Raw genomic sequence first — 25,099 nt, forward strand, 5'->3', positions numbered from 1 at the left:
CTAATTAGAAGATCTGAGCATAAGTTTGGGTTTGCCATTTAATTGTGATATTGGATAAAGCATTTAAACTCTCTGAATGTCAGTTTCTTCATCTATAAAAGGCATATCTACATTACAAGATTGTTGTGAAAATCTAAGGTGATTTTATATATATATATATATATATATATTTAAACTTAGAACATTTATAAATGTTTACTATTACATGTAATATTATCTGAAATATTAAATATATGGTCCAGTAGATAGAAAGTTAGACCTGGAATTAGTAAGTTAAAATCTAAATGAGATATTTATTTTATGTGTAAGCAAATCATTAACCTGTCTCAGCTTCAGTTTTCTCATCCATAAAATAGGGATAATGGCATCTAACTTCAAGGGTTATTGTGAGGATAAAATGAGATACTTGTAAAATACATCAAATGTTAATTATACACAGTGCTGTTAATAATAAAATATATTTATTAAACATTAATTAATACTAAATCAATTAATTTATTAATTAATAACCAATAGTTGGTCACTTTATGCATGATTGCTAATTAATAAATTGAGGGTAGTTGCTATTTAGTATGGTAATTAGCATAGTGCTTTATGAGATATAATAATGATAGCTACCTAGCATTTATGGAGCTTATTGTGCAAGGCACAATGCTAAGTGTTTACAATTATTGTCTTTTTTGATCCTCACAACAACTTTTGAAAGTACGTGCTATTATTTATTATTCCCTGTTTACAAATGTGGAAACTGAGGAAAACTGAGGTTTAAATAACTTGAGTGTGATCATAAAGCTAGTGTCTAAGACTACATTTGAACTCAGGTCTTCCTGACTCCCAGTCAAATGCTAGGTTTATTGTCCTAGAATAATGCTGTATGTACAAATCTCTGGGCTCTCATCTGTCCTTAATATCTAGCAAACTAATAACATTTAAGCAGAGGAGAGGGTGTATGTGTGTGTGTGTGTGTGTGTGTGTGTGTGTGTGTGTGTTTGTGTATGTGTGTATGTGTAGATCACCAAACTAGGAGGAATAGCCAATATACCAAATGATCGAGAGAGGATTCAAAATACATGCATTGGATAGAGTATTGAACTATAAGATTAAATTTAACAATGATAAATGTAAACACATTTTGGTACAAATGTCAACTTCACAAGATATGATGGGAGAGGCATAATTATACAGAAATTGTTTTGGAAAAGATTTTGGCATAAGAGTGGACATTAAGTTCAACATGAGTCAGGAATATAATGTGACAACCAAAAAACTAATGATATGTTGAGCTGTATTACAAGAGTCATAACTTCTAGGAACAAGGCGCATTAATTATATTCTACCTTCATAAATCAATCAGTCAGTTAACAAACATTTATTATGTGCTTATTATGTGTCAAGGGCATACAAAACATATACAGTAAATACAGATTCAATGGAAAGTAACCTAGGAGATTGCACTAGCAGTGGAGAGTCTAGGAAAGGTCTCCCAAAGGAGACAATACTTGAATATAGTCTTAAATAGAGCTAGAAATACTAAGAGTCAGAAGTTAGGAAGGAGAACCTTCCAGGTTTAGGAACACAAGTACAAGGTCATGGAGACAGAAAATCATGTACAAAGAACAGTAAATATGCCAATGTGATTGAATCACAGAGTCAATAGAGGTGAATAGAATGTAAAAAGTTTGGAAAGGAAGGAAGGGGCCAAGTTGTAGAGGGCTTTATATTTGATCCTGGAGGTAATAGAGAAAATCTCTGGAGTTTATTGAGTCTTAGAGAGGCAAAGTCGGACATTCATTTTAGGAGACTCACTTAGCAATTCCTAATGAAGGATGGATCGGGTGATTAACTTGAGGTTGGAAGACCAATTAAAACCTTATTGCTCTAGACCAGGTGAGAGGCAATAAGGGCTTAAACTAAGGTGATGGTTGTATGAGTAGAAAGAAGGTTGTATAAGAGACATTATAAAGAAAGAAATGATATAGTTGACAACTGATTGTCTCTGAGAGGTAAGCAAGAGAGAGTCTGTGGTAAATATGAAAGGAAATCATTGTCATTTCCTCCAGTTCCAATTAATAGTACATGAACAGGACCAAAGGATTGTGGGAATAATCCAGGGTTGGGGTTTATAATCCATGATAAAACAAGAGAGCAAGAGGTTTAACAATAGAAGATAGTATAGAGTTGATGTGATTCATCAAGAGGTTGAAATAGGAAAAGAAGAAATTATAGTCATTAAAAAGGAGTAAAGAAAACTGAAAGTTTGGAGGGATTAAAGCTCATAGTGAAGACCTTATGTGAGTTATGTGTTCAGTTCTAGGTGCAAAGATTTAAAGAAAAAAGAAAGACAGAGAAGGGGAAAAATAAAGAGGAGGATAGAAGGAGGGAGGGAAGCAGAGAGAGAGAAAGGAATGAAGGAACGAAGGACCAAGGAATGAAGAAATTATATTGATAACCTGAAGAGTGTCCAGAAGAAGCCAACCAGGATAGTGAAGAGCTATAAGTCTAGGTCATATGGGGACTGGTTGAGTGCATAGTCATGTTTAACCTGGAGAAAAGAACTCAGGAAGGACTTAATAGCTCTCATGTGGAAGAGAAATTAGATCCTAAAGGATAGAGCTAAGAGGGTGCAAAGTTGCAAAGAGATTAGATGTGAGGAAAAACAGTAAAAAGTGGAGCAGTTTTTCAACATTGTGGTGAGTCAAGGTAATTCCAACAGACTTGGGATGGAAAATGCCATCTGCATCTGAAGAGAGGACGATGGAGACTGAATGTGAATAGAAACTGTATTTTCAAGTTTTTGTTGATGTTGTTTATTTGATTGCTTGTTTTTTCTTTCTCAAATATTTTTCATTTTTGATATGATTTTTTTCTTATACAACATGACAAATACAGAAATATGTTTAAAACAATTGCAAATATTTAACTTATATCATAATGCTTGCTGTCTGGGGGAGGAGGGAAGGTAAGGGAGGGAGGGAAAAATATGGAACACAGTTTTACAAAAATGAATGTTAACTGTCTTTACATGTATTTGGAAAAATAAAATACTATTAAAAAAAAAAACAAATGGAGCAGGACAAAAATGTAATTGGCTGCCTTGAAAGTGGTGAGTTCTTTAGTTTCTCTTTAAGTAGAAAATGGACAGTACTCTGATTGGATATATTGTAATGTGAATTTCTTTGTTTATGGATTGAATGAAATGAGCTCTGAAGACCATTCCAAGTTTCAAATTCTGTTATTCTGTATGCTTGGGTATGGGGGGATGAGGGTAGAGGAAGTTGGGAATCCTCCCTGCATTCATTTATTAAGAATAGCAAAATCCCAAGCTATCCTTAGAGAGATATAGGGTTCAATTTATCATATTTTGCTATGTGCTTCTCACTCCAACCAGCTGTCTCATAAATATGTACCATTAGTCAAAAAGGAAGAATAGGTAAAGAATAGTGTGATTATAGATTTAGAGCTAAAAGAGAGTCCTTACTGGCCTTGGCATCCAACCTTATTACTTTATAAATGAGGAGACTGAGGATCAGAGAGATTAAGTGACTTGCCAAAATCACACAGTTAGTAAGTATAGATGAGAAATTTGAACTCAGGTCAAGTCCAGTCTTCTATCCATTTGTCATACGGTCTCTCTCTCTCTCTCTCTCTCTCTGTATGTGTGTGTGTGTGTGTGTGTGTGTGTGTGTGTGTGTGTAGGGGGGTATATATATATATATACCCCCTACACACATATATATATATATATATATATATATATATATATATATATATATATATCCTTATTTCTGGAAAGACCACATGAAAGCTCCTGGAAAGACTACATAAAGCATTCTCATTATTAGTAGTGGGTCAGTAGCTCTAAACTTTGTATACAACAGATAGTTATGCTTTTCTGTGAGGTAGGGGATGACAGCAGAATGGTGTAGTAGAAAGATCATTGGATTGGTGAGCCCATTATCCTGATTTCAGGTTTTTGTTTAGCATTAACCAGAAAGGTAATCTTTGAGTCTCAGATGATTTTTACTGGATTATTCTAAAGTTCCTTTCAGCTCTGATTTTAAGATTTTCTTTGGGAAAGAAGAAATAGGAGCAAGCTAGCCCTTACTGTTTCTCTATCTAACCCTGCTCCTTGAAAATTCTACCTTTGATATTTCTCTAGAAATATTCTCTAGAATTAGAGTTCATGGGCCCATGGCTACATAAGCAACCAAGATAGTAAGAAATTGGTTGGTTTTATGAAGAGTCCCGTGCTTAGAGTCAAAATAACCAAATTCAACTCCTGGTTTTGCCTTTTACAAGCTATGAGACTCTAGAAAAGTAACTTAAATTCTCTGAGTCTCAGTGAAGTGAAGGTAATGATAGTCCTTCTTACAGGACTATTGTGAAAATCAAAACAGATTAAATTAAAAATGCTTTATATAAATAACAAGAATAATTAATGAGTCAGATTCTTTCCATGTATTAGTTTGCCCCAACTAGTAAATTGGGTCTCCCAAACAAAGTTATCTCAGATCAAAAGTACTCTGTAGATATGCATTCATATAAAATTATAGGCCATGAGCACACATAAATGTATTTTCCTTCATTAATCAAAATACACAATTAGTTCAAAGTAAAGATACTTCATGAAATAGCATAAATATATGTGTATGTATGTACATGTATCTCTTACCCTTAAACCTGATAAATACACTTATCATCAAAATGAAGCATGGATACATGTAGAAAAATCACATAGAGGTGCATATGTGTGATCACACGACCATTTATGGACTAACAAATTACGTTTCCAACAATACAAGGCATTCAAATCTTCTGGAATGTTATCACACTGGCCCTCCAGGCCTGCTCTGTGTTGGTCTCTGCCAGGCAATTAGTTTACATGTATTCTACATCAGATACTGCTTTGCTAGATTCATTATCTCTACTGAACTAATGTTCAGCTGTGCCAGATTCATTGACTCTGCCAGGAGCTGTTCTGCCACATAGCTTGAGGCTAGCAGATATGTAGTCTTTACTCACTGTAGGCAGGTACACCATTCTGGAGCTTCTTCCTACTGTTTGCTTCTGGTTACAGCTAGAATCCTTTGCTGTAGTGCTATCTCTTTTTCTTGAAAAGAGTAGGCTTTGCTACACTCTTTTAGATTCATGCCATAGTATATTTTAATAGCTCCTTTAGAAATGAAGCAGCAATTTGATATTGGCTAAGAAATAGAGTAGTTGATTGGTGGAATAGGTTAGGCTCACAAAACACAATAGTCAATGATTATATTAAATTAATTCTTTTATTAAAAGAATAACCTTCATAAAAGTTCTTCTCTCTGGTGTCACAAGAATTCCTGTTCCCAAATTAATTACCCTCAAGCAGTAGTATGATGATTTTTTTGAGATGAGGAAAAATTATCTCAACACTTGTCAGAGCTGGAATTTACTACAATGCCTTCCTTAGACAAGGTATCTGTAAATCTCTCAGGAAAGGATTCCGTTCATTGCTGCTTCCAAAACTAGCTTCGTTCTCTATCCAAGCATGAGTTTTGAAATTGAAAAAGTGGAGAAGACCAGACCCCAGAACTTTAAGCAACTTTGATGGAAGAGTAACAGCTACATGAATGATGAGGTGGTCTAGACTCTTTAGAGGTTAAAATTGGAAGACATAGGGAAGATCTACTCTCAGATAGAGGTCTACAGCAAAGTATTCATACCCAGGACCAGGAAGTTGAATTTAAGGAAAAGATTAAGCAGAGTGGCCTAACTAACGGTACAATATAATAGAAGTATAATACTCTTCAGATACACAGTAGAAAAGAGAATATATATATATATATATATATATATATATATTAGATATGATCATTGTGTGAATTAATTTTAATTGCATTAAACTCTTTATCCCCCTGTCCCTTTGTGTTTTTATTTGGGAGAAAGAAAAGGAAGCTAATGGAAGGTGGAGTTAATTAAAAATGTAATAATTATGATGATGTCTTAAAGGGCCATTGTAATATTTTAAATTCACACAAGAGAAATTCAACTATTCAACTAGCAATATGACAAGCAGAACTGCTTTGAAATGGAAGTAGAATTGTGTATTTAAAGCAAGTAATATAAAGTAGAATTCAAATTTTAATTTGCAGAGCAGTGAGGGGGGGATGTTTTAATTTATAGATGAAAATTCTTTTTATATTATTTAAACTTAGCAATACATCAATAAAATTATAATTCAAATAAAACCCATGCTTGTCTTCTATGCAGAAGTTCAGAGGGAAGAAAGAGGCACAGAGACAAACTGAAATCTAGGTGTCAAATTCATTATCTCCATAGAAATACCCAGCCAGTAGATAATGTCTAGCTATATTCTGGCTTTTGTTTTTTGTATATGATGATATAAGATGTAGCAGATATAACTGCATGTGTGCCTTCCCTTTCCCTAGCAATTTCCTTACTTTTTTTCAGAGATCTTTCTGATTTAGTCATCTCAGTGATTTCATAAAGTTGCAACTGTTGGTGTAATTGCTTGAGTCAGGTTTCCCTCAGTCAGCAGAACTTCAGCTGGTATGATTCCTTTGGGTGAAAACTGTTCTCACACCAGCCATGTTATTAGAATGATATGGGAAGAGAAGATGAGATCACTTGCTAGCTGCTGATCTTTGCTGTTTAGGCCTTTTCCATTTAACTACAATTCAGTCCCTTTATTTCCATTCAATGAGTATTTACTACATATCTGACATCTGTGTAGAATACTTTATGGGAGACTTGGGAGAGGAAAAAGCAATCAGGAACTTGCAATTTAGTTGGAAATATATTATATGATTTATATTCACAGGCTCTGAAGAATTAAAAAGTATTTTTCTGCTAATAACCCTAAGACACAAGGAACAAAGGCTATATTATTACTATTTTTACTGATAAAAATGTAGACATAAAAATTTAATGATATGTCACAAATCACAGAATATAGAGATTTTTTTTTAAGTATTTTTTTAGATTTTTTTTTTAAAGAGTATTGAGGCAGAAACAGGATGTGTGATTTTGAGCAAATTACTTTCTTTTGTGGCATTTTAGTTTCCTTCCTTGTAAAATAATAGGATAAAACTAGGGAATCTCTAAGGCTTTCTATCTCTACAGCTAATCCTATGATCTAATGTAGTGCTTCACAAAATGTATTCTATACATGTAAATTACAATATAAGTTCAATACTTAACAATGTTTTTTCCTATTAAAATATTAAATACTAAAACATTCAGATTTTTTGAAAATCTCATGTTTATGTTATAATTGGTATTAAAATTTTACCTTTGTGGGAGTTAGAGGATCCAAAGGTTTTCCTTAAGGAAAACTAAGTCAAACTATCTGGTAATGAGTAAAAATCAGAATGTCCCAGGCACAGAATGTGATCAACTGGTGATCAGTGAGCAGAGAAGACTCTGGACTTGTATGGCTGAGACAAGTAGCTTCCAAAAACCTCATAGGTGAATGAGAAGACCAAGAAACCATTCCACTGTTAGTCCTTTCAACTTCTCTCTTTCTTTCATTGTCCCAGGCTAGGACCCAGAACTTGGACCTAGATCTTAACATCAATATCCTTATTTTTTTCCCCACAACCTAGAGATAGATTCAGAAGAAGACTTTTGGAAAAAATTGAGTGGTGATCCCATGTAATAAAAATGGAGCTTTTTCCCCTTATGTCTTCATTGTTGTGTTAAATAAAATGTCTTCTATGTCTAGATTCTTTGTGTAAAATATATAAAGAAGACTGAAAATGAATGAAGAAATTTCTCAGATAGAGAATGGAGATTCTAGCAATATAAATTTTCCTATTTTAATAATCCCAATTAATATTTTTATATTAAACTCAGGCTACAATTCAGAATCCCATGGAAGGTTTCTTTCTTGCCCATTCATTTGAAAAGATGAAGTCAGAAATAGTAAAAGACACGCACATACTTCCTAGCTGTGTGACCCTGGGCAAGGCACTTAACCCCAGTTGCCTCAGCAAAAAAAAAAAAAAAAAAAAAAAAAAGACATATACATTGATCAGAAAACCTTTGGAGACAACACTGGATTGGTAATTTAAATATGCTGACACCTTGTTCAAAAATTATATATTATACACCTCTTGTTAATTAATAAAATGATTCCTTGTTATTCTGCAGGCTTATTGGTACTTCCCAAGCTGATATGCTGCTACTCTTACTGCACACCCAGCATTATATGGGATCCCTATCAAGTTCATGTGACAAATTCGATAATTTTTTTTTTATAAAATAGGACTTATTTTCTGTTTGATATAAAATTTCCCTGTCTCCTATTATAAGATTGGTATTCCATTTCCTCAGATCACTCTCACTCCTACAATTGATATTTATGGTTGCTTTCAATAGTTCAAGGTCAAAAGTATCCCAGAGCCAAATTAGCTTGGAATATACATGAATCAGCGAAAGCCTGAGAGTCAGGTTCATAAATGGACCTGGATCATAAAATGATGCAATTTTAAAGTTGGAGTTTTAGAGTTTTTATTTTACAGATGAGGAAATTGAGATTAAAAAGTGTTAATCTCCGAAAGTAATCATAACTAGTATTTATATAGTGCTTCACTCTTCACAAATATCTCATTTCGTTTTCACAATCCTGGAAGCTAAGTGTTATTATCATCCCCATTTTACAGATGAAACTGAGGCAAAGAAAGGTGAAGTGATTCACCTGGGGTCACATATCTAGTTAAGTGTGTGGGACTACAAAACATGTGCTATGTACACTTGAAATAATATGACATATAACAAGGGATGGTGGTTGTCTAGGGCACTTAAATTTATTTTTTACTTTATTATAGCACCATTACCTTAAATGAGCTGAGCTATATGATGGATCACTCCAGTGGGTAGTTCTCTCTCATATATATAATATGTATGTGTGTGTGTGTGTGTGTGTGTGTGTGTAATTTACACTTTTTTTGGTACTGGAGAAAAGAAATAGAAATTTCTAATGAGTTTGTTTTATTTTTCTGCTGGTACCACAGTAATTATATGAGTTGTTGATGCCAGGAGAAAATTGGGGGAAGATATGAATCACTGCAGCTTGAGGCACCCAAAGGTAATTTCCACTGACCCCTATGGGACCTGTACTGGATTCTTCTGAGGATAGAATTAGGTTTTTGAAAACTCAAGCCTGAGAAAAGAAAAATGAGAAAGGGAAACAAAGAATGTTGGAAGGACTAGGAAAGTGAATCAAAAATGGCAAAGTAAGCAATCTGAAGAGTGAAAACTTGTGATGATAGGAGAAGAAAGGGTAATAGAGAATGGGTTAGGAGGAATTCATTTTAACTTTGTATTATGTTAAATGGTCTACTCAAATATATATGACTTGGTATTTTTGGTTAGAGATTGTAATTTTGTTATCTATATATTGAGGGTGCAATATTCCAAGTATTAGATATTATCTTATCTAAGCTTTATTGTAAAGCTAAATCAACAGAATAATAAAACTACAGGTAGGACTTTTTACATACAATTTGCCTAATGTGATTATGGAGAGTTGAGTTGTTAGGATGCCAATTGGATTCTTTAGCGGAGGAAGTGTGAGTAAATTCATAGCACTTCCTTCCCTGGGTCTTAGACCCTTCTACCATATTGGATTTGACCATCCAGATTGCACATATTTTTTGGAGGTATCTTAAGTACCACCTTGGGAGTAAACCAGATTCCACCAAGGGAATAATTTGAACCCTTGTCTCACTTTAGCACGGCTTAATTTCAGTCTTGAACTTCCCACTCACCTGGGTATATTAATTGTTTCAGGCTACTAGATTAGCATCTACTGAAGCAGGACTTTATCCATTGGCATCCCTAGCAGCCTGAAAAAGGTAGTCTACCTCCAAGTGCCACTTTGCAAAATTGGATTGAAATTTGTCTCTTAGTAAGATATGACCTCAAAGTTCTGGTTTTCTCCCTTATCTCAAGAGCAAGTGCCTTTGTGACTTTGGGCCTCCCCATCTGTAAACTGAACATAATTGTACCCCTACCTCATGAGAGGTTTATGAGGATTAGCATAGCTAATGCTGGTTTATAGTGTACATTGAAAAAGAAAAAAAAAACCTCAGTATTATCATCATAATTATTATTTTTAAAAGCATATCTATGACTTAGACACTACTATTTTGTAATTTCATATGTACATATTTTTATACCCATATTTTTGAAAGATATAAAATACTCATAAGGGTAGGTTATAATGATCCTAGGAGGGACTGGAGAAGAATAAGATTATAGATATAGCAAATTATATAGATGTGCAACCAAGTCATATTTCTTATACATATTTCTTTCCCTTTATAAATATCAGAAGACAATATGTGATCTTAAGCAAACTTGACATATTTTGATTAGCAACACTACTAAGTGCCTAATAGATTCGGGACACCTTGGGAGAAGGAAAAATATATGACATAGTTGTTGTCCTCCTGAAGCTAATGTGTTCAGTCATCTTAAAACATTTCACCTATTTTATTTACCTATTTTATTTTTCAAAACTAAGTAATTTTTCAAAGGAAGTCTGTTTAATATTTCTTGTCCTTTGGCAGAGAAAAGTCATTGTAACATGTCTTTGAAGAAAAAAAAAAGACCAAAGAATTAATGGAATATTGTTTTGCTGTTATTGCCATAAAAAAAATTGCTTAAAATTTCTGCCTATTTCAAAGTGTTAAAATGTGCCGTTTTCTTTCTTTTTTAAGGTCCAGACATTTGCACTTTTATTGGGTAGAGGGTGACTTTAAATTGTTTTTCTATATTTCACTTTATGAATAAACAAGCTTTTTGAAAAAAAAAAGTGTATGGGACTAGATTTGAACTCAATTCTTTCTGATTCCAATCTAGCACTCTCTGTATTGTAGCTTGCTTAATATTACTTAAGTAAATTGCATATATAGGATTCAAAAATTGTAAATCCAGTAATGTTTTTTCTTCTACTAGCACCATAGCAAAAGAAATCCCACGGTAATATAGAGACCAGGTGAAATACACTGGCAAACTCCTAATAGAATCTGAGATAGTGTTAACTGGGGCATCTAAAAATAGGAAAGGCTATTAGTGGTTGCCAGTGGATAATTCAACTGGCCACAACCTTGAGGCCTTTAGGCAGATTTTCTCCACAGCACAGCTTAGGTGAAAACTCCTAAGTAAATCTTTCCTGATCTATAGGCATAAAAAAAGTAGTTGTTTTTTCAATTTCTTGATTTTATATATATATATATATATATATATATATATATATATATATATATATATATATATATATGTTGTATCACCTCAGCCCTCAGAGGTAAGGAATTTTGGGTTTTGTTTTCATCTCCCCAGGGCCTTGATTAATTTTTTTTTTAATTTGTAGAATAAGACAAGCATTTCTATAACATAGTCTTATTTTAAAAAATGATTGTACATGAAACTGAAAATCTATTATGTACAACTTGTTATTCCTTCTAAATATATAATGAAGTTATCATGCAAATTTATTTTTTTCTCTTCTTTCTTCCCTCCCCCTTACTCAAGAAATAGCTACTATTAGACATAACTATGTGTATATATATATATATATATATATATATATATAAGAAAAATACTTCCATTTATCAGTTCTTTCTCTAGATGCAGATAGCATCTTTTTTCACATGTCCTTTGTAGTTAATTTGGATATTTATAGTAAAAATGGCATATTTGCTCAAGGTTATTCTGAAAACAATATAGCCATTATATTTTTGGGGGGTTACTAAAAACCCCTTTTGTTCTTTATGCAAATCTATATATGCTTTTCCAAGATCATCAAGCCCATCATTTCTAATAGCACAATAGTATTTCATCACAATCATGTTTTATCAAATTGATCTGCAAAGAGGAAAAACTGCCAGAAAAATGAGTTTTGTTGATACATGAATGTCTTTGGTTGATGCAGCTTCTTGCTATGAGAACAGATGTATAGTAGCTGCCTTTTGTGATAGAAAAATTAGGAGACTACCATGAAATATGTACTATGTACCAAAGAAATACCACGAAAAAATACTATGAAATAATCAATGCTTTGGTGGAAGTAAGTCCCCCCACATGATAACATTATCATTCTAAAGCAGATTTGGGGGCAAAGGTAACCCCATCACAAGCATAATTCAGTTACAACTATATTGGAGCTTTCACAAAGAAGATGTTTATATTAATTCATATCAGTGAGTTTTAACAAGTGATTAGAGGGTAGGGAGGAGTAGGTATAGATGAAAGTGTGTCAGAGGAACATAAGTATTACTTAAAGGATCACTTAACAGGGTATCCTGTTCCTGGGAATCTGACTGGTTGATGCATCTGTGGAAGTAAACAAATGGCTAGAGAACTAGAAGAAGTAGCAGGTTTGTTATCAAAAATACTATACATAATTATTAGAGAGGCAGACCCTCTCCAAACATATAGAAGTAAAGATCATTTGAAGATTACAGTTCCCAAATTATTTGTGTTTAAGTATTGAATTGTCATAACCTAGAGATGTCAAATGAGTGTGGCCCAAATAAGATCATACTGTGATGCTACATTTTTTTAAATTTGTAGCAAAATTTAATTTAGCAAAATAAAAATACAATAGAACACAGATAATATTACATTTTAAAACTAAGTCAACATACTACTACAGGAATCTTTATGTATCAATTAGTGACCCCCATTTCAATTCGAATTTGGTATCTATGATGTAATCTACCAATACCAGTAGGATTAAGATCAGGGAAATGTAACTGAGACTGATCAAGAAAGTTAGACAAAGAACTATTGGTAGAGCTATGAACAAATCTAACTATTCTGGAGAACAATTAGAAACTGTAAAACTATAAAAATATGCATACCTTTTGACCCAGCAATATTAACTTTAGGACTTTTCCTCAGGTATATCAAAGAGGAAAAAAAGGACCTATATGTATGAAATACTTATAGTATCTATTTTGTGGGAGCAAATAATGGGAAACTGAGGAATTTCCCTATAAATTGGGAAATGGCTGAACAAGTTATGGTATAAAAATGTAGTGGAATACTATTGTGCTATAAAAACTAATGTTGGGCATATTTTCAGAAAAACCTAGGAAGGTTTGATTGAACTGATGCAAAGGAAAATGAGCAGAATAAGGAAAACAATTTATACAGTAACACAAGTATTGGAAAGAGAATTAACTTGGTAACTTAATACAATGACCCATCACAGCTTCAAAAGACTCATGATATAAAATGTGATAACACCTCCAGACAGAGAATTAATGGACTCAACATGCAGGTTGAAGCATATTTTTCCCTTTCTTTATTTTTCTTGCATTTTTTTCAGAATATGATGAATGTAAAAATACATTTTGCACAATTTCCTATGTATAATGTGTATCATATTTCTTGCCTTCCCTTTGAGTGGAAGGGGAAGTATAATGGGCCAGAATTCTGGAGAAACATACTTAGGCAATTCCACTGTTAACTCAGTGGAATTGATAAGACAATGGTTATCTAGTTTAGCATGGTGATTAATAGTTCTCTAGTTCAGTACATGTACTTAGTACTTAATATAGTTCTGCAAGATTCACACCTACAATGATGTAATTATAATGGAGTATATAAGCTGGGGCGAACTTAGCCAGAGACATTCCATCTTCATCAGCCTCATGGTGGCTGGCCCGTCCTGCTTCCCCCACTGAGACCAAGACCTGTCTGAAAGGCCTTCAGAAAGCTAGCCAAGCCCCAGGCAAGGAGACAAGACTGTGAAGGAGATAATAAAGAATTTGGACTTTATCTCTGGCCATTCTCTTGGTGTGACTCAGCTGAAACGACGCTGATCCAAAGATCTCCAGAAAATCAACCAGAATATTACAGGGAAGAATGAAGGGAAAGAGAGAATTTGGAATTGAAAATAAAAATAAATTTTTTAAAAGAAAAGGAAAAATCTAGATAGATGTCTCAGTATCTTTCATCAGGAGTAGTAGCCCTTATTATACTTTTTTTTTTAGCCCCATTACAACTTTGTCTTCAAATTAGGAACAATAATATTTATGTTACTCATCTCACAAAACTATACAAGAAAAGTGCTTTTCAAATCACAAAGTGACATTTACATGTATTAATATTATAAGGCTTCCTTAATTCATTTGAAGAATAATATAGCATTTATATAAACACTTTAATGCTTGTAAAGTTTAATATATTTGTAATCTCCTTTTATTCTCCCATCAACAATGAAAGGTAGCTGTTATTATAATTCCCTTTTAACAGATGAGGAAACTGAAGTTGAAAGCTTAAAAAAAAGACTTGCCAGGGTCACCCAGTGTCTGAGGTAGAATTTAAACTCAGGTCTTCATGACTCCAGCATTTTCATCACTAAATATATGAGAATGTTAAAATTGGGGTGACAAAAGGGAAAAGAGACAGATGGAAAAATAAAAGAAACTAGTGCTGTGCTCCAAAAAACAACAGGAAGATAAAAGGTACATAAAGAAAGGTTGATCCATATTACCAAATGTTAAAGTACTGAGAACAAGATTCTGTATTTGGATATTTTGTCACCACATAATATCTATTCATTGTAAGCCTTTTCAGTTTCTAGTGACCCTTCCAAGTAATGGGTGTTTTCCATCTTCTTGTTTTTATGCTTTTTTGGTACTTGAAACTTTTGTGGTTATTTTAACAGAATAAAGGAGAGTTGGACTTAGTTGTATTTAGTTATACAGTCTTTTTTTTCTGGAATGCCTCAATGAATATATTACTATTAATAAATAATAAACTAATAATATATTATAAAATACTAAAAAAAATACTATTTAGAACATGCAAAGTACTATGTAAGGTGCTAGGAGAGGTTCAAAGTTTAGATAAGATATGGACATTGTATTATGGAGTTTATTATCTAGAAAACATCACATAATTCATAACTTAGTCTAGGTACAACCCTAGCTGTAATGATGGTTGAATGCCAACTCATCTACCCCTCTAAGTACAAATGATCCATTCCATCTTATCTCCCCTCTATCATTTCTATTCTCTTACTCTCTCCCTATCTACTAGATGCTTACCTAATGCCTACAGACATATCTGTGTCTCTCTCATCCTCAAAAATCCTCATTTGATCCATCCATCCCTATTATCATCCTACATTTCTCTTCTCTCGTGAATAACTTCCTCAAGATAACTGTCTATAATCAGTGCCTTTATTTTCTTTCACTCATATTCTTCTTAACTCTAAACTGCCTGGCTTCTGGCCTCCTCATTCAACTGAAATAGCACTCTCCAAAGTTACCAGTAATCTCAATTGCCTTCTTGATCTCTCTGAGAGGATTATTATTTCTGTTTTATATTAATAACCAATTATTGAATTAGTCCCCATTCAATAATTGGTTATTAATATAACCAATTCAGATTCATATTCTTACCATTTTATCTTTACTTTTATTCCTTCCTTTTAAACACCACCCATCAAAGAAGGTCTTTTTTTGTGTTGTTTATGACTAACCCTTTCCTGAATTTATTATTCTTCTTCATTTTGCTCTTTCTCTGTTTATCCCAGCCTTATTCCTTATTGAAGGAAAGTAATATTGCATTCAGTGTGATATAATACTAAAAGCTTATGATATTATTATTCTTTGATCTAGACAACTGAGAGGAAAGGAACCATAACAATATACTTACTTTGTCCTTTTCAATGCTTTTTAATAGAATGCTCTAGACTGTTCCATGCTGGTGGTGCAAGGTTGGTATTATGTGGAAAGAACTGGGAAAAATTAGAAATCTTGTATGATGCACTTCTTAGTGTGGCAGATCCAAGCAAGGTAAGGCTTTTATATATTTATTCATTGTTTATCCTTCATTCTCAAAAAGGATTAATGACATTAGGAGGATGATATTTTAACTTGCAAATGAATTGGGTTAAGTGAGGTAAAGATGTGAAAAGTCATCAGCCTTACTCTTCTCCAGAATCATCCAAGTCTAGTGGCAAGACAGGGTCAGGACAACTGGTGGTGGGCCAGGATGTAGTGAGAGATTTTAGTCTTTTTAAGCTAAAGTTTTTTTTTCAGGTCTCAGTTTGTCTGGGGAAATACCTATTCAGTAGTTAAAGGTTAGGTAAGAATTAATTCATTCATTCAACAACCATTTTTCTATGCTCATTTTGTGCCAAAGTACTGTTCTAAGTGCTAGGAAAGATGAGGCAGAGGGGCCAGGAAGATGAAGCAACTTACATAGAGTTATACAGCTAATATATAGCAAGTAATATGTAAAATACTAAGTATTTTACAACTCTATGATTGCAAATTACAGAAAAGGGGACAATTTGTTTCTTGGAAGTAACTTCCTCACCTAAAAGTTCCTAAGTTAATAAAATAATAGCTCTCATCCCTCTCTATTCCTATTTTGAGGGCTGTATCCTGAGTTTTTTAGACTTAACTTTCAATCACATCAAAGCCTGTAGTGTAACTTTTTAAAAATTGTTATGCTTCAGAATGATAAATCTTAAAACTTTGAGGGTAGGTTTGATTTTCACCTGTTTAAATATCAAAAATTCATTGAGAGTCAAGTATACTGAAGAAGATGGGTAACCAAGTTAGTTGATCGTTACAAGAATCAAAAAATAAGACATTGTGATGAGATCAATTAGTTTATATATGACTGGCAAATTATCTCTCATGGAAAATCTCAAAGAAGACATCCAAATATAAAGTCTAACAATAACCAAAATAATTTATTTGCCAATTTCCAACGCATAAAGTTTACAGTGAAAATTTAACTGGTTCTCACTGAGTACTAGTTGGCTCTAATGAGAAAGTTCCATATAGGAAATCATGAAATTTAGGTTTATTTCTGGCTTTTCCACGAATCTACCATGTTATTTTGGACAAATTAATTTTCTTCTTTGAGTTTTGTTTGCCTCCTGAAAAAAAAAATCAGTGGCTGAACTAGATGAATGACTTCTTGTTCTGATAGTGTATGATTCTAATACCACCTTGCATTCACATGATATCTGCTTCCCTGACTTCTAAAAACAAAAAAAAAACTTTCTTAATCTTCTCCCTCTTAATAATCATTTCTGACTCTGTTATCTCCATGTTGATTTATGTCACCTCTTGACTTTCATTATTTAAAAAAATTATTTAATAATATTTTCTTAATTTTATGAATTACACACTGGGAAATGAATGTAAACTGTTTGCATTTTTGTTTTTCTTCCCGGGTTACTTCTACCTTCTGAATCCAATTCTCCCTGTGCAACAAGAAAACTGTTTGGATCTGCACACATACATTGTATCTAGGATATACTAGGACATATTCAACATATATAGGACTGCTTGCCATCTAGGGGAGGGGGTGGAGGGTGGGAGGGAAAAATCGGAACAGAAGTGAGTGCAAGGGATAATGTTGTAAAAAAAAAAAATTACCCAGGCATGGACTCTGTCAATAAAAAGTTACTATAAAAAAAAAAGACACTGGGAAATGAAAAAAAAATTTATGAATTAGATTTTTTTAAAATTAATAACGGTTCAAGAAAAGAGACAATGAAACCTTCCTCTTTCCTGTGGGTAGAAAGTAAGGGGTCAACTGGGTCAAACTGTTAGGTAGGGTCAATAAATCAGATATTTTTGCCTGTTTTTCTTTGTTAAAAGATCATGTTTGATTTGGAAGAGATGGGAATTTTCAAGTTATAAGCATTCAATAAAACCATTTTTAAAAAAGAATATTGCTCTTTAATCTCCAGGTTACTACCAGACACATATTTATTATCACTAGTCACTCAAAGGACAGAACTAGATGGAAGTTATAAGGATGCAGATCTTAGCCCAATATAAAGAAAAAAATTTCTAACCATTATACAAAAATATAATGAATTACCTTGGGAAGGAGTGAGCTCTCCATCACAGGAATCAGAGGCTGAATGACCATTATCAGAATATTACAAAGATTAGTTCCTCACACACAGATTGGACTAGTATATCACTCTAATCATTTTCAACTCTGAAATTCTGTGGTAGAACACTGGATGTAGAATCAGGAAGTTTGAGTTCAAGTCTTCATGAGCACACTTACTAAATATGTTAACTGTGGGAAAGTTTGTTTTTTTTTTTAACATATTTATAGCACTTTAATGTGAAATCTTTTATATACATTTTGAACTTCAAAACACTCCTGTAAAGTAGGTTCTACAACTAGGATTACCCCATTTCACAGATGAAGAAACTGAGGATCTGAGATCTCTTTAGTGATATGCTTTTGATTACATAATTAATAAATGCAGAGATTAAGTTATTATGTGTGAAGACCGAGTTATCGCCCTGGATGGAATCAGCCGGAGTGTGGGAAAGTTTTTTAATTTCTGATTGCCTCCAGGAAACTCTTTAAGATTGCAAATTATACACGACTAATATTGAATTATGTTATGCAAGACTACACATGTATAATCCATATCAAATTGTTGGCTTTCACAAAAAAGGAGAAAGGGAGGAAGGGTATTTGAAGCTCAAAATGTAAAAAACCAAATTTTTAAAATTGTTTTTACATGTACTTTGAAAAGTAAATTAAAAGACTATAAATTACTGCATTGATGGAGAAAACTGCATTTCTTCATAGGAGTTCATTACATTGATGAAATTACAGTTCTGAATATCACAATAAGAAAAACAACAAAAAAGCTTGTTGGAAGGCTTAATAAACTATTAAGCATTATAGAGAGATGAGCTATATGTATGACTTATGGTGAAGTATCTGTCTAACCAGCTGTCTCCTTAAAGTCCAGACATTCTCTCCTGGGAAACCATACCCATGCTGATCCTATTCTTCTGGTTTGTTCATCAGACATTTACACCAAAGTTGGTCCTCTTGGATCTCTCAGACATCAGCTGTGTCCAGGATGTTGCCAAAGAAATCTTAGATTGCTATGGTTGTGTAGACATTCTTATTAACAATGCAAGCATGAAAGTGAAAGGCCCTGCACAGAATATCTCCCTGGAACTGGACAAAAAGATCATGGATATCAACTACTTTGGACCCATCACATTAACCAAAGGTATTGTGACAAAGACCTTCTCAGTCTTTGATTCTCAGGAAATAGCTCTTTATTATGGGCAGCTTTGTGACTATTCATTTCCTCCTTCTTTTGGAGACCATCCCAGTTTACAGGGTAATGAGAGACTTTCATGATATCCTACAATACCAGATGTGCACATCCAATATGATAGAAAGGAATTCAGGAGCTCTAAAATCTACTCATAGCTTTACCATTAGCTTGTTGGAATTTACTTTTGAGCACAAGTAACATAATACAAATCATCATTTTGAGTAATCAGCATGGATGTTCACATCAGAGATCCGTAATATTGTTGATTGGGAACTCTAATAGCCAAAGCAGATCACATCCCATCTATAAGATGGTAGATATGCCTTAGAGAGTTTATGAAGGTTCAGAGAGATTGTAAATTACCCATAATGACACTGCTTAATAACATAAGAGATAGAATTTCAATCCATGTCTTCCTGACCCAGAAATAGATTAGATGTTAAAATCATGTTAGATAGATTCATAACAGGTTGAATGACCACTTTCAAAGAATTGTCTTGAAAAAATGCAAAGGTGTTCTCACAGTTTGGTCATCAAAACCATTTGGTACTGGCTAAGAAATAGAGTACTTGAGCAGTGGAATAGGTTAGATTCACAAGACACAAAAGTTAACAACTATAATAATCTATTACTTGATAAAGCCAGACTCCAACTTCTGGGATAAGAACTCATTATTTGACAAAAATTCTTGGGAAAAATGGAAAATAGTATAGTAGAAACTAGACACTGACCAACACCTAACACCCTATACCAAGATATAAGGTTGAAATGGGTTCATGATTTAGACATAAAGGGTGATATTATAAGCATATTAAGAGAACAAGGAATAATCTAACTCTCATATCTGTGGAGAGTGAAGGAATTTATAGTCTAAGAACTTATGAAATGCAAAATGGATAATTTTGATTATATTAAATTTAAAAGGTTTTGTACAATATAGACAAGATTAGAAGGGAAGTAGAAAAATTGGGGGGGAAATTTTTCATGCAAAGGTTCTGATAAAAGCCTCTTTTCTAAAATATTTAGAGAATTGACTCAAATTTATAAGAATACAAGCCATTCTCCAACTGATAAATGATCAAAGGATATGAGCAATTTTCAGATGAAGAAATTAAAACTATTGCTAGTCATAGGAAAAAATGTTCTTTTGAAACTATGCCCAAAGGGCTATCAAATTGTGAATGCCTTTTGATCCATCAGTGTTTCTACTGGGTCTGTATCCTAAAGAGATCATAAAATTGAAAAGGATCCACATCTGCAAAAATGTTTGTAGTAGTCCTTTTTGTAGTGGCAAAGAACTAGAAACTGAGTAGATGCCCATAAGTTGGGGAATGACTGAATAAATTATGGTATGGAATATCATTATTCTATAAGAAATGATCAGCAGGATAATTTCAAAAAGGCTTGGAGATAATTTCTAATGATAAGTAAAATGAATACAACCAGGAGAACATTAAACATAGCAACAAGATTATGCCATGATCAACTCTAATGGACATGGCTTTTTTCAACAATGAAGTGATTCAGACTAATTTCAAGAGACTTGTGATAGAGTGAGCCGGAAAGAGAACTATGGGGAATTTTTCTTCCTCTCTTTCTTACCTCCCTCTCCCCAAGAGAGCAAACCATCTGATATAAATTATACATGTGCATTTTGTAAACATTTTCCCATATTTGTCATCTTGTGCAAGAAAAATCAGACCAATAGGGGAAAAACATGAGAAAAGTAAGCAAACAAATAAAAATGTGAAAATACTATGCTTTGATGCACATTGAGTATCCCTAGTTCTCTCTCTGAAAGCAAATAGCATTTTCCATCCCAAGTCTCCCAAATTTATCTTGTATCACATTGTTGAGAAGAGCTAAGTCAATCGTAGTTGACCATCACATAATCTTGCTATAACCGGAAACATCTAGGATTGGCCTTTTTTTTTTCTTTAGATAAAGCTTTTTCTAATTGCCTACTGTGTACCAAGTGGGAATCAGGGTGGTACGGTGGATAAAGTGCTAAGCCTGCAATCAGGAAAACGCATCTTCTTCAGTTCAAATCTGGCCTCAAACATTTATTAGCTGTGTGACCCTGGGGAAGACATTTAACCCCATTTGCCTCAGTTTTCTCATCTCTGAAATAAGCTAGAGTAGTAAATGGCAAACCACTCCAGTATCTGCCATGAAAACCTCAAAGGAGGTTATAAGGAGTCAACATAACTGAAAGAGCTGAACAACAAAAACTTGCCATCGTGTTAAGCACTTTACAAATGTTATTTCATTTTATCTTGACAACAATCTTATTCTACAGATGATGGGATGGAGGCTCAGAGAGACTAATTGACTTTCCCAGGGTCATACAGCTAATAAGTCTGAGGCTGAATTTGAACAATCTTCCTCATGGTGATTCCAGAGCTCTACCAATTGCACCTTCTAGCTTCCTTCTATCTTAGTCTTAATTCTTATGCTACTCATATCTTATTCTTATCCAGGAAAGAAACTTATAGGTAACATTTGGTAATTATAACAAAGACATTTACTTCAATGCAACTGATGTTTCTGTATTTTGCAGCCTTACTTCCCAATATGATCTCCCGAAGGACAGGCCAAATAGTATTGGTCAGTAACATTCAAGGGAAATTTGGAATTCCACTTCGAACTGCATGTAAGTTGTTACACCAAAATGTCAAACTATGTGTGACTACAAACTGAGATTTACAGACCTAGAATATCTGGTCTCCAAACATTTTGAAAACATAAATATTTTTATTTTGTACCCGTAATATACATGTATTACTCAACTTACATGTTATGTACTTTATAAAATATTAAAAGGGTAAAATGGAAATGAAATGAATTTTTAAATAACTTAAAATGTCATTTATTAAGAACATAAAAATAAAGGATTTTTTAGGATTATAAAGACTAAATCGTATTTTAGTTAAAACATTGTGATTGAGTGAATATGCCTCATTATATTTAAAAATCTTAGTACTTCATGATACAATGGTTCAAAGGTCTTGTTTTAAATTCATTTTACTTTGACACTTAGTTTTTACATCTGTAACAGTTGAAAAAGATTTCATAAAGATAGCATATCATTGATTTTGTTTACTAAATCATTATACTTTTCAATCTCACTCACTAATTATGCAAAAAAAAAAAAAAAAAAAACATGATTAAATTAGTCTAGCAAATTTCCATTTTCCTTATTTCCAGGTCCAGGAGTGGAATAGGGATAGCATATGGTCTCAGAAGATCAAGTGACAGGGCCACGGGTCTACCCAGCTCGATTAAAGAGAAGTGCGGAAGCAGGGCAAATGTCAAGGTGCTTGGATAGGCTTGCTTTCCTAGTCATGGATGACCTTTATTTGCTTCTAAGCTGTTCAGTGGGCTTAAGGGACAAAAGTATCTTGGGAGCAGGGTTGCAGATATGATAGTATTGTTCTTGGCTATTTGAACCTCAATCTCACTGGTAAAAGTCCAGTATAGATAGGGAATAACTGCCTGCCTCCTTGCATGACTGTCTGGAGAGAAACATTTTTGGCCAACCATCCCCCTGAGCTCACATTAAATACATACAGGAAGAAAGAAAATAGCAAAGATGGGAAGGAGCTGCAAGGGACAGCTGTGCTGCCCTGCCCTGCTCTGATATTTCATATTCTGATATTTTAGATTCCAGAAGACAGTATTATGCATAAAGAGTTGTATGCATTCTACTTTGGAGATTACTGTTTTTGTTATTCATGCTTTCATTTCACAAATATTTGTTGGGAACTTATGGAAAAGATTCTATGTTGTATAGTTTTCAAAGACTGATGAAACAATCCTTGCTTCTTAAGGAGTTTATGATCCAGTGGGTGAGAAATAATGAAAATGTCTTTGACCTCAATTTCCTCTCTATTTTTGCTGAAGCAACTCTTGTACAAGCCTCCATTACTCGTCCTTATAAAGTAGACTTATAACATGCTTTCCTACTTCTAATCTTTCCTATCTTTAATCCATCCTTCACAAAGAAAATGGAATAATCTTTTTTTTTTTTTTTTTGGTACATACTTAGACATGGCTCTCTTCTCAGAAACTTTATGTAGCTCCTTATTGTCCAATGAGCAAAGTTTGAATGTCTTTTTATAGCGTACAATCACCTAACCTTGACAATTTTATTTTGACTTCATGATATTCTGCATGCCTTTCAAAGAGGACTTATCTATATCTCCTACCCCCAAAGACCATACTTTCCTGCCTATATATATTTTTCCCTCATTTGTCTTCTATGTCTAAAATGCCATATCTTCCACTTTATTACCTGCTGAATTCCTACCCATATTTTATTTTTAAATTTTTATTGACATCTTTTGTTTTAGATCACTATTTTCCAAAGGTATATCTTCCTTTCCCCTCCCTAGGAGAGCCGTCTTATATAAAAGGGAGTTATTTTTTTTAATAGCTTTTTATTTAGAAGTTATATGCATGGGTAATTTTACAGCATTGACAATTGCCAAACCTTTTGTTCCAATTTTTTCCCTCCTTTCCCTCATCCCCTCCCCTAGATGGCAGGATGACCAATACATGTTAAATATATTAGAGTATAAATTAAATACAAAATAAGTATATATGCCCAAACCATTATTTTACTGCACAAAAAGAATCGGACTCCGAAATATTGTACAGTTAGCCTGTGAAGGAAATCAAAAATGCAGGTGGGCAAAAATATAGAGATTGGGAATTCTATGTAATGGCTCTTAGTCATCTCCCAGAATTCTTTTGCTGGGTGTAGCTGGTTCAGTTCATTACTGCTAAGGGAGTTATTTTTTAAAAGAAGTAATCAACCCATCAACTAAGTATATTATATGAAGTCTTTCATCTCAATAAAAAGGGAGGTACTGTTTTATTCTGAACTTAACAAATACCAAAAAAAAAAAAAAAAAAAGAAAGAAAGAAAAAACATTTCTATCTACAGAATAGAACAACAGAAAAAAATTGCTCATGAAATGAAAAATCTTATATTTATACACATATACATACATTATATATAGTTTACTTTTATTTAATTATTATTTAATTAGCATATAATTATGTAAAAGTTTAACTTTCAAAGCTTTCTTGCTCGGTTATGATTCTATATCTAGACGTCCTTCCATTCCCTTTTATGTTTTAAAAAGTGCCTCAATGACATTTTAAATTCCTTTTCCTTCTCTTTCCTCCATATTGTGTGTTTGAGGTTTGTGTGTACAAATCTATTCTATACTAGACCTCTTTTCCCTTATGCCCATTCTTAATTGGAGAAAACAAAGGAAAAAAAAACAGAATTCTCAAAACAAATATCCAAAACAAATGGCCACATTGATCATGTCAACAAGACATGCATCATTCTGCATCTTAAATACATCCTTCTATCAATAGGTAGTCAGCATGTTTCCTCATCAGTTCTCCAGAACCATGGTTGGTCATTGCATAGAGCAGAGTTATTAAGGCTTTCAAAGTTGTTTGTCTTTACAATGTTATTGTACATATATATTATATACAATTTATTGTAATTATAGAAATTATTCTTCTGGTTCTAATCATTTAACCTTGCATAAGTTTGTGCCATTCTTCTTGCTTCCTGTTTCACCAATTCATAGACTGCAATGATATTTCATTAATTCACAGATTATAATTTATTTAGTCATTCCCCAATTAATAGATATCCCTTTAGTTTCCAGTTCTTTGTTACCATGGAGGAATTGGGGGTGGGGGGAGGCAGAATGAAAAGCTGACATAATTATTTTTGTATAGATGGGTCCTTTTCTTCTGCCATTGAATTCTTTGTGTATGGGACACTTCACTCCCCAAATGCTCTTCAATCCAGTGACACGGGTCTCTTGGCTCTTCCACAAGACATGGCACACCATGTCTTGGCTCTGGACATGTTGTCTGGCTATATCTCATGCCAGAAACATTCTGCCTCCTTTGTTCCATCAAAAAGGTCAGTAGACCTCCCTAGATTCCTTTAAGTTTCAATTAAAACCCTTTCAG

At 33.4% G+C, this 25,099-nt stretch overlaps 1 protein-coding gene across 2 annotated transcripts in view; it reads left to right on the forward strand.

Moving 5' to 3' along the window:
* The window catches only part of DHRS7C (dehydrogenase/reductase 7C), a 31,286-nt gene that overhangs the window by 1,820 nt on the left and 4,367 nt on the right, over positions 1-25,099 (forward strand). For both annotated transcript variants that reach the window (XM_003770494.4, XM_031965547.1), the window contains exons 3-5: positions 15,706-15,818; positions 18,832-19,042; positions 21,654-21,746. In XM_003770494.4, coding sequence (XP_003770542.2) covers positions 15,706-15,818; positions 18,832-19,042; positions 21,654-21,746 — 417 coding nt within the window. The remainder of the gene's footprint in view (positions 1-15,705; positions 15,819-18,831; positions 19,043-21,653; positions 21,747-25,099) is intronic.

The sequence above is a fragment of the Sarcophilus harrisii genome, chromosome 4 (genome assembly GCF_902635505.1).
Source record: "Sarcophilus harrisii chromosome 4, mSarHar1.11, whole genome shotgun sequence".
Classification (NCBI taxonomy): domain Eukaryota; kingdom Metazoa; phylum Chordata; class Mammalia; order Dasyuromorphia; family Dasyuridae; genus Sarcophilus; species Sarcophilus harrisii.